At 48.0% G+C, this 13,472-nt stretch overlaps 1 protein-coding gene across 1 annotated transcript; it reads left to right on the top strand.

Annotated features, from left to right (window-relative positions):
• LOC128836881 (zinc finger protein 135-like) lies at window positions 1-12,069 on the top strand. Its single transcript, XM_054027570.1, has 3 exons — window positions 1-866; window positions 1,615-1,732; window positions 7,423-12,069. Exons 2-3 carry the CDS (start codon window positions 1,654-1,656, stop codon window positions 8,790-8,792), a joined length of 1,449 nt encoding a protein of 482 aa, XP_053883545.1. The 5' UTR covers window positions 1-866; window positions 1,615-1,653; the 3' UTR covers window positions 8,793-12,069.
• The last annotated feature ends 1,403 nt before the right edge of the window (window positions 12,070-13,472 follow it).

Here is a 13,472-nt window from a genome sequence, read left to right as displayed (position 1 = left end):
GAACCTAAGACGGTAACTCATCTGTGTGTGTAAGTTTCCTGCTTTAACTTTGTGAATAACTCTCTTGTTTCCTTTTTTAAGTTAATACATCTTTAGTTAATTACAGGATTGGCCACAAGTGGTGTCTTTGGGGGAAGATCTAAGGTGCAATTGACCTGAGGTAAGTGACTGGTCCTTTGGGACTGCGAGTAACCTGAACATTGTGTCAAGTATCAGGGAGTAGCCATGTTAGTCTGTGTCCACAATTTACCCACGAAAGCTTATGCCCAAATACATCTGTTAGTCTTTAAGGTGCCACCGGACTCCTTGTTTTTTTCTGAATATTGTTGTAATTTTTGGTGTCAGGGACCATCTCTCACAAAAGCAGGTTCGCCGGGTGGCAAGCTAGACCGAGTGCCCCTGGCAACTGCCAGTGACTCCAGTTAAAGTAGTTATTCTAGCGCTGGAGGAGTTCACATTTGATACTAGGTTGGTGAAATCTATGTTAGAGAACACACAACCGGTTTGGGGTTTGTGCCCTGGTTTGCATCACTCGGCCCTGAGGCTGGCACCCACGTTGATGAGCCACTCCAAGCAGCTTGACATCCTGTGTGATCTGTGTGGACCCAGCCGCTCACTCCCGCAGGCAGCCAGAGGCTCGAGAGGGAGAGAAATCCGCTCCCTTGACGTCTGGGGAGGGATGGGTTAAACCCACCGAGTTCCTCACCCCAGATCAGAGCAGGAGAAGCTGGCTCGGGTTGGGGACGTAATAACTAGAGGGACCTTCCTGTGCCAGCCCCGACCGACACTTGGGTCCCCAGCCCGGCTCCCGGCCTGTGTGCGCGCAGGGCCAGTCCCCGGCTGCAGCCCCGGGCCCCGGCAGGGCGGTGAGCTGGGCAGACGCGGCTCCGGGGCGGGAGGGAAACAGCCGCAGAGGGAGGAAATCGCTGCCGGGAGGAAGCGGCCGCAGGGCCGGGGATCTGAGCTGCCCTGTGCCTGGGACCAGAGAGATCCCCCCTCCCTGCCAGCTGGTCCTATAGAAGATATAACCGCCCCCGCCCCTTGTCTCTCTGCTTAGCCCCTGGGCAGCGCGCAGGGTCCCCGCTAGAGAGTCTCTGTTCCAGCCCCTGCTGCGGAGCTCGGGGCATGTCCGTGTCTACACTATAGGGGCACAGGGACGGTGCTGTCCTGCTAACTCCACGGCATAAGCGCTTCCTACAGCAGTGGAAGGGATGGAGTTTATGTACCTCTCCCACAGGCAGTAGCTAGGACCAAGGAAGACTTCTCCCCTTGACCTGGCCACATCTGTATTGGGCCTAACTACAGCACAGCCCGTGACGTTTTTCACAGCCCTGAGCGATGCCGCTAGCTCGAGCTAATTTTTAGGTGTGGATGAGGCCCCCGGCAGTAGAGGCTGGTACCTCTGGCCCCAAAGATCCCTCGTTTGATCCCCATTGCCTGTCACATTAGCACGTCTTCCATCCAGATGTTTTGTGTTCAGGACCCCCATGCTGTGCCCATGGGTCTCCTGGCCCTTTTTGGCATGTGCCGCAATCATATGTCCCTCCAGGCAAGTTGTTCAAACTCATAGAGCGTACCGTGTAACAGCTGTTCAACCCTCTTTTCTGTCTTCAGGGCTGGATTTCCACCCCCCAGACCAGCCGTGAGTCCCAGATGGAGCCAGAGGTAGAGCCGTGCATGCTGGATCCCCAGTGCTCCAGTGACAGCTGCGTCCCTACAGACACTTCTGCAGGTGAGAGACACTTCTTAACTAACCCTGGCTCCCCAAGATGCCCTGAGCCCGTCCAGTCCTGCCTCATCTCGTCCAGTTCGGCACTGGAACCAACAGCTGCCACATCAATGTGGCAGGGGTCAGTTGTGACTCCAGCTGGATAAGTAATCTGAGACATTCGGGATGGATTTGTTTGGTCAGACACACTTCTGTTTATAAATGGCAGGTAAAGTGTTAATCAACGAGGCACAGATGTTCACAGCGTGGAACAGGCGTGTGTAGTGGATGGTTATAAGCACTACAAGGTGTGTAGATGGTTTTGTTTGGTGTTTGTATAGGGCTAGGACAATGAGGTCTTTGTCCACCACGTGGGCTCCTAAATGCTACAGTAATATAAATAAATCGCACTAATAGTAATAATAATTATACACCATGGGTTTAAGTAGCTTATTGAGTTGCTGGACACTCTATCCAGTCAGTCACCATTCTTCAAGACATCTAAGAATCATTTATAAATGGAGCCTTATTATAAATTTGTTCTGCCTTGTGAATTCTCAGATTTGTCAAACTAAATGTTTCTCACATTTTGCCAGTTAAATAGACACGTGTCGTTCAGCCAGGAGTTACTGGGTGGAGGAGGGAATTGCTGGGGAGATTCTCTGGCCTGCGTTGGGCAGGAGAACATAAGAATGGCCATACTGGGTCAGACCAATGGTCTATGTTGCCCAGTGTCCTGTCTTCCGACAGTGCCAGGTGCCAAATGCTTCAGAGGGAATGAACAGAACAGGGCAACTTACTGAGTGATCCATCCCCTGTCGTCCAGTCCCAGCTTCTGTCAGTCAGAGGTTTGGGGGCACCCAGAGCATGGGGTTGCATCTCTAACCATCTTGGCTAATAGCCATTGGAGGGTGGACTGGATGGTTATGATGGGCCCTGCTGGCCTTAAATTAATTATTGGTTGGCAGATCATGCTAACAGTGATTGCTATAGAAGTGTACACAACTCACAAACTGGGCTACATTGGCGAGTTAAAGGGGGTTCCAAAGAGGATGGATCTAGACCGTTCTCGGTGGTAGCAGATGACAGAACAAGGAGTATTGGTCTCAAGTTGCAGTGGAGAGGTTTAGGTTGGATATTAGGAAAAACTTTCATTAGAAGGGTGGTGAAGCACTGGACTGGGTTACCTAGGGAGGTGGTGGAATCTCCATCCTTAGAGGTTTTTAAGGTCAGGCCTGACAAAGCACTGGCTGGGATGATTTAGTTGGGAATTGGTCCTGCTTTGAGCAGGGGGTTGGACTAGATGACCTCCTGAGGTCCCTTCCAATCCTAATCTTCTATGATTCTAACCCTGTCAGCCTATCTCCATCCATGTTCATCTCTCTGCCCCATGTGTACTCATCTCTTGGAGAATCCACCCCATTCCTAGGGGAGCTGTTCCAATGGTTAATTCCCCTCCCTGGTAAACATGGTCTGTGGCCAAAAGGGCTAGTGTAGTCCTTGGATGCATAAACAAGGGAATCTCTAATAGAAGCAGAGAGGTTATTTTATCTCTGTATTTGTCATTGGTCCAACCGCTCTTAGAATTCTGTGTCCAGTTCTGGTGTCCACAATCCAAGCAAGATGCTTAAAAATTGGAGAGGGATTCAGAGAAGAGCCACAAGAATGATTAAAGGATTAGGAAACCTGCCTTATAGTGAGAGACTCCAGAAGCTCAAACAATTGAATTTAATAAAGAGAAGGTTAAGGGGTGACTTGTCCACAGTCTATAAGTATCTACATGGAGACAGAGAAAGGTCTAACACAATCCAATCGTTGGAAGTTATAGACTCATAAACTTTAAGGTCAGAAGGGACCATTATGATCATCTAGTCTGACCTCCTGCATGATGCAGGCCACAAAAGCCGACCCACCCACTCCTGGAATAATTCTCTCCCTTGACTCAGCTGTTGAAGTCCCCAAATCATGATCTAAAGACTTCAAGTCGCAGAGAATCCTCCAGCAAGTGACCCCTGCCCCATGCTGCGGAGGAAGGCGAAAAACCTCCAGGGCCTCTGCCAATCTACCCTGGAGGAAAATTCCTTCCCGACCCCAAATATGGCGATCAGCTGAACCCCGAGCATGCGGGCAAGATTCTCCAGCCAGACCCTCCAGAAAAAGTTCTCTGTAGTAACTTTTAATATCCCATCATTGACCATTGTTACTAATTACCAGCGATGGCACGTTATTGACCTATTGACTAAAATCACGTTATCCCATCAAACCATCCCCTCCATAAACTTATCAAGCTTAATCTTAAAGCCAGAGAGGTCTTTCGCCCCCACTGTTTCCCTCGGAAGGCTGTTCCAGAACTTCACCCCTCTGATGGTTAGAAACCTTCGTCTAATTTCAAGCCTAAACTTCCCGACGGCCAGTTTATATCCATTTGTTCTCATGTCCACATTATTACTGAGCTGAAATAATTCCTCTCCCTCTCTGGTATTTATCCCTCTGATATATTTAAAGCGAGCAATCATATCCCCCCTCAGCCTTCTTTTGGTTAAGGTAAACAAACCGAGCTCCTCGAGTCTCCTTTCATACGACAGGTTTTCCATTCCTCGGATCATCCTAGTGGCCCTTCTCTGTACCCGTTCCAGTTTGAATTCATCCTTTTTAAACATGGGAGACCAGAACTGCACACAGTACTCCAAATGAGGTCTCACCAGTGCCTTGTATAATGGAACCAGCACCTCCCTATCCCTACTAGAAATACCTCGCCTAATGCATCCCAAGACCGCATTAGCTTTTTTCACGACCACGTCACATTGCCGACTCATAGTCATCCTGCGATCAACCAGGACTCCGAGGTCCTTCTCCTCTTCCGTTACTTCCAACCGATGCGTCCCCAGCTTATAACTAAAATTCTTGTTAGTCATCCCTAAATGCATAACCTTACACTTCTCACTATTAAATTTCATCCTATTACTATTACTCCAGTTTACAAGGTCATCCAAATCTCCCTGCAGGATATCCTGATCCTTCTCCGAATTGGCAATACCTCCCAACTTTGTGTCATCCGCAAACTTTATCAGCACACTCCTACATTCGGTTCCGAGGTCAGTAACAAATAGATTACATAAAATCGGACCCAAAACCGAACCTCGAGGAACTCCACTGGTAACCTCCCTCCAACCTGACAGTTCACTTTTCAGTACGACCCGCTGCAGTCTCCTCTTTAACCAGTTCTTTATCCACCTCTGGATTTTCATATCGATCCCCATCTTTTCCAATTTAACCAATAATTCCTCATGCGGTACCGTATCAAACGCTTTGCTGAAATCGAGGTATATTAGATCCTCCGCATTTCCTTTATCTAAAAAATCTGTTACTTTCTCAAAGAAGGAGATCAGGTTGGTTTGGCACGATCTACCTTTCGTAAAACCGTGTTGTAATTTGTCCCAATTGCCATTGACCTCAAGGTCCTTAACTACTCTCTCCTTCAAATTTTTTTCCAAGACCTTGCATATTACAGATGTTAAACTAACAGGCCTGTAGATACCCGGGTCACTTTTTTTCCCCTTCTTGAAAATAGGAACCAGATTAGCTATTCTCCAGTCAAACGGTACCACCCCCGAGTTTACCGATTCATTAAAAATTATCGCTAATGGGCTTGCAATTTCTCGCACCAGTTCCTTTAATATTCTCGGATGAAGATCATCCGGTCCGCCCGATTTAGTCCCATTAAGCTGTTCGAGTTTGGCTTCTACCTCGGATACGGTAATGTCAACCCCCCCTCCTTTCTTCCCATCCGTCACGCTGCCACTATTCCTAAGCCCTTCATTAGCCTCATTAAAGACCGATGCAAAATATTTGTTTAGACATTGTGCCATGCCTAGATTATCCTTAATCTCCACTCCATCTACAGTCTTAAGCGGTCCCACTTCTTCTTTCTTTGTTTTCTTCTTATTTATATGTCTATAAAACCTCTTACTATTGGTTTTAATTCCCCTCGCAAGGTCCAACTCTACACGGCTTTTGGCCTTTCTCACTCCATCTCTACATGCTCTGACCTCAATAAGGTAGGTTTCTTTGCTGATCCCTCCCATCTTCCACTCCTTGTACGCTTTCTGTTTTTTCTTAATCACCCCTCTGAGACGCTCGCTCATCCAGCTCGGTCTAAATCTCCTGCCCACGAACCATTTTCCCTTTCTCGGGATACAGGCCTCCGACAGCTCCTGCAACTTCAACTTGAAATAATCCCAGGTGCCTTCCGCCTTTAGATCCATAAATATGTTAGTCCAATCCACTTCCCTAACTAGTCGCCTTAATTTATTAAAGTTAGCCCTTTTGAAATCGTAAACCTTAGTCTCCGATTTAATTCTGTGAATCCTTCCATTTAGTTTAAACCGAATTAGCTCATGATCACTCAAGCCAAGGTTGTCCCCTACAACCATTTCCTCAACGAGGTCCTCGCTACTCACCAAAACCAAATCTAAAATGGCATCCCCCCTCGTCGGTTCAGCAACTACTTGATGAAGGAATTCATCAGCTATCACGTGTAGGAAAATCTGAGCCCTATTATTGTTACTAGCATTTGTTCCCCAGTCTATATCCGGGAAGTTAAAGTCTCCCATGATTACACAGTTCCTATTAGTATTTACTTCCCTAAAAACATTAAAGAGTTCTCTGTCCATATCCAGGGTAGATCCCAGCGGTCTATAGCACACCCCAAGCACTATCCCAGGGGAGGCTCTAGTAGTTCTTTTACCCAATGTGAGTAATGCCCAGACAGACTTCGTCTTATCCATTCCATCACTTATTATTTCTTTACAGTTTACCTCATTATTGAAATACAATGCTACTCCCCCACCTTTGCCTTTGTTCCGGTCCTTCCTAAACAGCACATACCCTTCCATACCTGTACTCGAGTCATGACTACCGTTCCACCACGTTTCGATTATTCCTACGATATGAAGCTTAGACAAATTCAGACTGGAAGTAAGGGGTACATTTTTAACGTTGAGAGTAATGAACCACTGGAACAATATCCAAAAGGGTCGTGGTGGATTCTCCATCCCTGACAGTTTTAAAATCAAGTTTAGATGTTTTTCTAAAAGCTCTGCCCGAGGAAAGATTTGGGGGCAGGTCTCTGACCTGTGTTATACAGGAAGTCAGACGAGATGATCACAACAGTCTCTTGTGGCCTTGGAATCTATGAAGTTATACAGCCAAGGACCTTGATACTGGGTGAAGTTCTCTGGCCTGGGTTACACAGGAGGCCGACTGGATGGGCACAATGGGCTCTTCGGCCTTGACATCCACAGGCGAAGTCCTGGCCCCATTGTAGCCCATGGAATCATGGATTCCAAGGCTAGAAGGGACCACTGTGATTATCTAGTCTGTTCTGCTGTATCACACAGGCCAGAGAACTTCCCTGAGTTAATTCCTGTTTGAACTAGGCCGGATCTTTTAGAAAAACCTCCACACTTGCTTTAAAAATTGTCATGGAGAATCCGCCACAATCCTTGGTAGGTTGTCCCTATGGTTGATTACTCTCACTGTTAAAAATGCATGCCTCATAAACCCAGCACATCCTGGATTTCAACCCATGATACCTCTCCTAGCCTGCGTGTCGTGCTGGGACACTGGCTCCCAGCCAGCTCCGTCTCTAGAGGGTGGGTTGAGAGACGGTTTTTCAGCCCAGTGAGTGGTGATCTATTTCCATGTCGTTCCAGCTGGCAACGAGGCACAGAGCGGGGACAAGGAGGGGAGTCCTGGCCCGGAGGACGGGGCGCTGTCAGGCGGGTCCGAGTGGGAGTTGTCCCCCAGCCCCGACCGGGAATGGCCGCCGATGACGCTTCCCACTGCCAACTCAGGGAAACCCTACAACTGTGCTGACTGCGGCAAAGCCTTCACCTGGCCCTCACACCTGGTGCAGCACCGGCGCATGCACACGGGTGAGCGCCCTTACCGCTGTGCCGACTGCGGCAAAGGCTTCACCGACAGCTCGTCCCTAGTTAAGCACGGCCGGACCCACACAGGAGAGCGCCCCTACACCTGCCCCCAGTGTGGCAAAGGCTTTGTGGACAGCTCGTCACTCACCAAGCATGCCCGTACCCACACAGGCGAGCGCCCCTACAGTTGCCCCAGCTGTGGACGCGGCTTCGCCGACAGCTCCCGGCTGGCCCAGCACCGACGCACCCATGCTGGGGAGCGACCTTACTGCTGCCCCGACTGTGGGAGGGCATTTGGCCGTCGGGCACACCTGATCGAGCACCGGTACACCCACACTGGCGAGAAACCCCACCGCTGCCACCAGTGTGGCAAAGGGTTCAGCCAGAGCTCCAACCTGACGCAGCACCAGAAGACCCACCTGGCGGAGAAGCCTTTCATCTGCCCACAGTGCGGGAAGGGGTTCTGTCTGCGCTCCCAGTTGGCCAAGCACCAACGGCTGCACAGCCCTGACAACCCCCATCGCTGTCCCCAGTGCCACAAGGGCTTTGTGGACCGCTCCCCACTCCTCAAGCACCTGAGGATCCACACCGGGGAGCGGCCCTTCCGGTGCACTGAGTGTGGGAAGACTTTCAGCATGAGTTCCCACCTCACACAGCATCAGCGAGTCCACACTGGTGAGAAACCCCACCACTGCCACCAGTGCGGCAAGGCATTTGCCCAGAGCTCCAACCTGACGCAGCACCTGCGCACCCATACTGGGGAGCGCCCATACAAGTGCCCCAAATGTGGCCGGGCCTTCAGTGATAGCTCCAGCTTCTTGAGGCACCAGCGGCTGCACAGTGGGGAGCGGCCCTACCGCTGCCACCACTGCGGCAAGGGCTTCGCTGATGGCAAAGTGCTGCGCAAGCACCAACTAACCCATAGCGGTGAGCGGCCCTTTGCCTGTGGGCAGTGTGGCCGCGCCTTTGCCCAGAGCTCCAACCTGGTGCAACACCAGGCCATCCACACTGGTGAGCGGCCCCACCGCTGCCACCAATGCGGCAAAGGGTTCTGCTTTCCCTCACAGCTGGCGCAGCACCGGAAGCTCCATGCCACTATTATTGTGGTGGACGATGGCGATAACGAACTCCCCTCCCCACCTGCCAACTAAGCCCCTCCAGTCCCCGGCTGCCCTGGGTGGGGATTGAACCCAGGACTCCTCTGTTGCTTGAGTTACCGGGCCAAGAGGGTGATACAGACTTGTAATCCTTTATCCAGCCACTAGAGAGGGACAGGGAGCAGGTTTAGTGCTACAGCTGATCAAGGAACAGAAAGAAAAACAGTTTCACTAAGTCAATTTGGTTCTGGAACAAGACACTTTTTTTCTTGTAATCGAAATTGTTTGTGATATCCCCCCCCCCCCCAAGTCATGTGACTATTGGAAAATCTCAGCTTTTTAAAAAAGTCATTTTCTGATCCTCATGGTTGGGGAGAAAAGCTGGGAAAATTACTCCAACTGGCTCAGAATCGTGACTAAACAGACCCTTACATGTACGATTTTCAACCTCTCATGATGTTTCTAAGCCATGATTATTCTGGGGGCTGGCTCGTGATTTTTGAATGCTTAGAGTGGCCATGCTGCTGGGGTTAAATTTTGGAGATATTTGTGAACCCACTCCAATCCCAGTGGAGTTGGTGGAATTTGTTCATGTGTCTCACAGTTGTGAAGGGTTTAGGAATCCACCAGAGGCTGAACTTATAGCCAGGATTCTAAGGCTCAGGTATAATTTATTGGCTTAATGCCTGTGGCCATGTCTCCCTCTAGTGCAGAGCCCTGGCTACTACAACACCCACTGCTCACTCACAGCTGGGGGAGTTACTCCTTTAGCTCAGGGTAGCATGGCATCATGCATTGGGGTTGGGATTGGGACTAACGGATGAGAGCTGGTCAGGAAATGATTTGTTTGTCCCCATGAAATGTTTTAATGAAAACATGGTTGGGAAAAATGTGTTTCCTTGAAATTTTTCATCTAAACTTTTGTGGAAAATGTTCAGGGTTTTTGTCAACAAACCTAAAGCTGAGAAAATTTGGGTTCCCAAAACCCAAACAGTTTCCAGGTATTTTTCAATGAACGCCACCAACTTTTCCATGCCATGGAAATGTCTAGGGGAAAAAAAATGTGTTGTCAACAACAACAACAAAAGACCAGGGGGATGGGACGGGACAGGATGACATTTCCCACCTAAAAGTCTTTGGATGGCCAGCATTTGATCAGCTTTGGAAGACAGTCACGTGCCCAAATTCCTTCAGATCCTGTAATAATCACCTTTGGGGGCTGAGAACCCATGGGTTTGATATACAAGAATAAACAACACATCACAATGGAATTGGCTCCTTGGTTTTCAAGCCTTTTTGGAAGTGTCACACTATTGCTCCTATTTGATTGAAACCTCCCTGGTTTTATATATGTAATATAAGTAACATTTTCCTCCATTCTTTTCCCAAAACTTGTGGGTGTTTATTTTTTTTAGAAAACCAACACTTAAAAATAGTACTTAGGGAAGATTAGAAATAACAACCTACACTTTTTGTTTTATTTGTTACAACACAAAACAAAAAATAAAAACCAAGGAAAGGTTTTTCTTCACCAGGCAAAAAACTTTGTTAACTACAGGATTCTAACAACAGTATCACAAATTAAGGGATAGCCATTAATAACCTTAACTCCGCCCTTCAGGAAGTATTTTGTTAAAGACTGGGCTACTGTTGTTAGGACTCCTCCACTTGGATTTGGATGTTAGGAGTTAGACTTCCCAGCTGGGATTTTTCAAAGGAGTTGAAGAGAATTTGGTTTCTAAATTCAATGGGATTAAATTAATTAGAGTGAATTGACATTTTGTAAGCAAAACCTATTCCTGGCAAAAAAGGAAGTTTAGTGAAAAGTGGAGTTTTTCTCATGAAAACATTTTCAACAAAACATTTTGACTGGTGATTACAAAATGCACATTTCGGCTTAATTTCCAATTGGATTTTTTTGCTTTGCTCTCCTCGCATCAAACACACTTTCTGTCTCACTTCTACTTTCACCCATCATTTGCAGTGAGGAAAAAAAGGGGAGAAAATAACCCCAAAATCCCCAAATTGAAAACTTTTTTTTAAAATCCAGATTGAAATTGTGATTTGAAAATAAAATGTTTCTTTCTTTCTTTCTCAAAAATATTGTAACCAGTTCTAGATCAGATTTCCTGAGGGGATTTCAAGATCTTTTGTATGCTGGAAATCTGCCCTGATTCAAGACATCAGCTGCACCAATAGAAGTAGTGATTTCCATAGTCTTCTCTAGGGGGTTACATTGGGACAGGTACATGACAAGCAGCTGCAATCAGCAGAAATCCCAATTTAGACAATGTTTGGGTTAAACTCTTCTTTCCTGAATCCTCCGTATTTATTAGGCGCCACTTTAGAGACACCTGTGAACCTCTTCTCAGATGTATCCAGCACCTGGCTGCTTCTTGTGAAGTGTTGATAGAAGCCGTAATTGCTATGATCCTTTCAGGATTGGACCTCTGTGGCCTAAAAGGTGACCTAGTTTGGGACATCTTTAAAAGGGCCTGATTCTGAATAAAGCGTTGAGCACTTTTCCTCCCAAAATCAGGACCCCTTTAAGGTATTGAGCTGGGATGCGCACAGCCTTAAAATCTCTAGTCACTTCTGAAAATCTTGGCAGAAGGGATTAAGTCCAAACTCCCAAATATCATAGAATACCAGGGTTGGAAAGGACCTCAGGAGGTCATCTAGTCCAACCCCCTGCTCAAAGCAAGACCAATCCCCAGACAGATTTTTGCCCCACATCCCTAAATAGCCCCCTCAAGGATTGAATTCACAACCCTGGGTTTAGTAGGCCAATGCTCAAACCACTGAGCTATCCCTCCTCCCTATCGGGGGTATTTGTTCACTTTTAGCTACAGGATTCTAACAACACCATCAGAAATGGAGGGATGTGCACTCATGACCTTAACTCTGCCCTGGAGGATGAATTTTGCTTTTAACTCAAGGACTCTACAATGATGCAGCAAATTAAGGGATATTTGTGATTAACCTTACCTGTGCCCATCATGTGTTATATTTATCTGTGGGTTTAGCAACAACTGCTAGCATCTGATGTAGGGTTGCCAATGTTCCCGGATTGTCCTGGAGTCTCCAAGAATTAAAGATTCATCTTTAATTAATGATTATGTCATGTGATGATACCTCCAGGAATATGTTCAACCAAAATTGGCAACCTTAATCTCATGAGGAGGTGAGACTTGGACATTACCACGCTGCATTTGGAGACCTTACTGTGTTCTACTTGCCAAACCCTCTTCCAAACTTTTTTTCCTTTGTAACATCTTTTTCAGTCCCTCCTTCATTTGCACCTGGCCATAAATCCTCTCTGTTTCAGTTACTCGTGTGTTTCTTTTTTCTCTTTATTCCATTGATTAGACTTGCCACTTCAATAAGCAGTTCCCTGCATTTTAGTCCTGGTTCTGGGTCAAGTTTTTATTTGTTTCTTTCTTTCTGTGGTGGTTTTTGTTATTGTTTAACAATTTTAACTCAGACGTCTTTTCTCCAAACTGCTGCTCAGTCATTTGATTTCCCAAAAGAACAAAAAAGGTGTAAACAGTCTGATTCACCATCCCTTCAATGCTCAACTCAGCAGGTTTCATTCCCAGGCCAGTGTCTTGCCGCTAGACCACGCTGTCAAAGCTACTGAGAGAATGTGGCGGTGGTGAGGGGGGCAGAGTCAGAACTCTTGGGTTCGATTCCCCGTCTAGGGATGGGAGTAAGCGGTACAGGAATGTCTGTGCAGTTGTGATCCATACAGTGAGCTGTCAGATGCAGTGAATTCTCAGGCATCTCCAGCTCAGGTTCCCAATACATCATAACTGGTCTCCTGGGTCTGACATGTGGGCAGCTTGTCCCCTCCCCGTAGTAACATCATCCAGACTGGATTCAGCTGCTCCCTTCCAACCTCAGAACAAACAGATCCTTCCCCCATTGGAATGGGGCTCAGACCCAGATCTCCCCCACAGCTGTTCAGAGTGAATGTGCCAGAGCTATGTGCCAGCCGGACCCCACCTGCACCCCAGAGACCCTCGGAGCTAGCTCCCCACCCCATCTATAACACTGCCTTCCTGCTATGCTGACACTGTTTCCCTGAAAGAGCAACCCCCCACAAATGCTCCCTGTCACAGCTCCCATTTCAGGAGCAGACCCCATCTCCATTGATTCAATTATTCCCAGCTCTGGGAAGGAAATGGGGTCTAGTGAGTTAGAGGGGGGGATCGGAAAGGGGGAGTCAGGACTCCTGGTTTCTATCCCCAGCTCTGCGAAGGAAGTGGGGTCTAGTGGGTTAGAGTTGGGGGGAGATAGTGTAGTCACACACACCTCCCCAGAGTACTGGATATTCCAGTACTTCCAGGAATGGTGTGCGCCCTCCCTGCCAGCATGACTTGGGGGGAAATTCTTTCCTGACCACAAATGTGGTGAGCAGTTATACCTCGATCTTCAATTGGGTTCTGTTCTCTCTGAGCTTTGTGACTCTTTCGTTACAGAAGAGCCAAGTGCAGGGTTCTCAGGAGCGGCCAGCCCCCCTCTGGCCCAGGGGGCTCTGGGATTGAGGACTTTGGTTTGGAGCGCAGGGTCCTTCCAGATTTCAGAGCTAACCCTCGAGAAAGCCAAGGTCTGCTGAGTCTGCAGGCAGGGCCGCCAGCCACAGAGACTCCAGGGGGGAGTGCAGTTTAGGAGGGCGTGACATAAAGTGCAACTAGGATGAGCATGGCTCAGTAGGCCGCTCCGGGGCTCAGT

Source organism: Malaclemys terrapin, chromosome 4, assembly GCF_027887155.1.
Source record: "Malaclemys terrapin pileata isolate rMalTer1 chromosome 4, rMalTer1.hap1, whole genome shotgun sequence".
In the NCBI taxonomy this organism is placed as follows: domain Eukaryota; kingdom Metazoa; phylum Chordata; order Testudines; family Emydidae; genus Malaclemys; species Malaclemys terrapin.
This window is presented reverse-complemented; position numbering and strand designations above follow the sequence as displayed.

Excerpts from the sequence above, each read along its gene's own strand:
- LOC128836881 (XM_054027570.1), top strand. The coding sequence starts at position 1,654 with ATGGAGCCAGAGGTAGAGCCGTGCATGCTGGATCCCCAGTGCTCCAGT. Across the intron at positions 1,733-7,422 it reads CCCTACAGACACTTCTGCAG|CTGGCAACGAGGCACAGAGC; the intron begins GTGAGAGACACT and ends ATGTCGTTCCAG.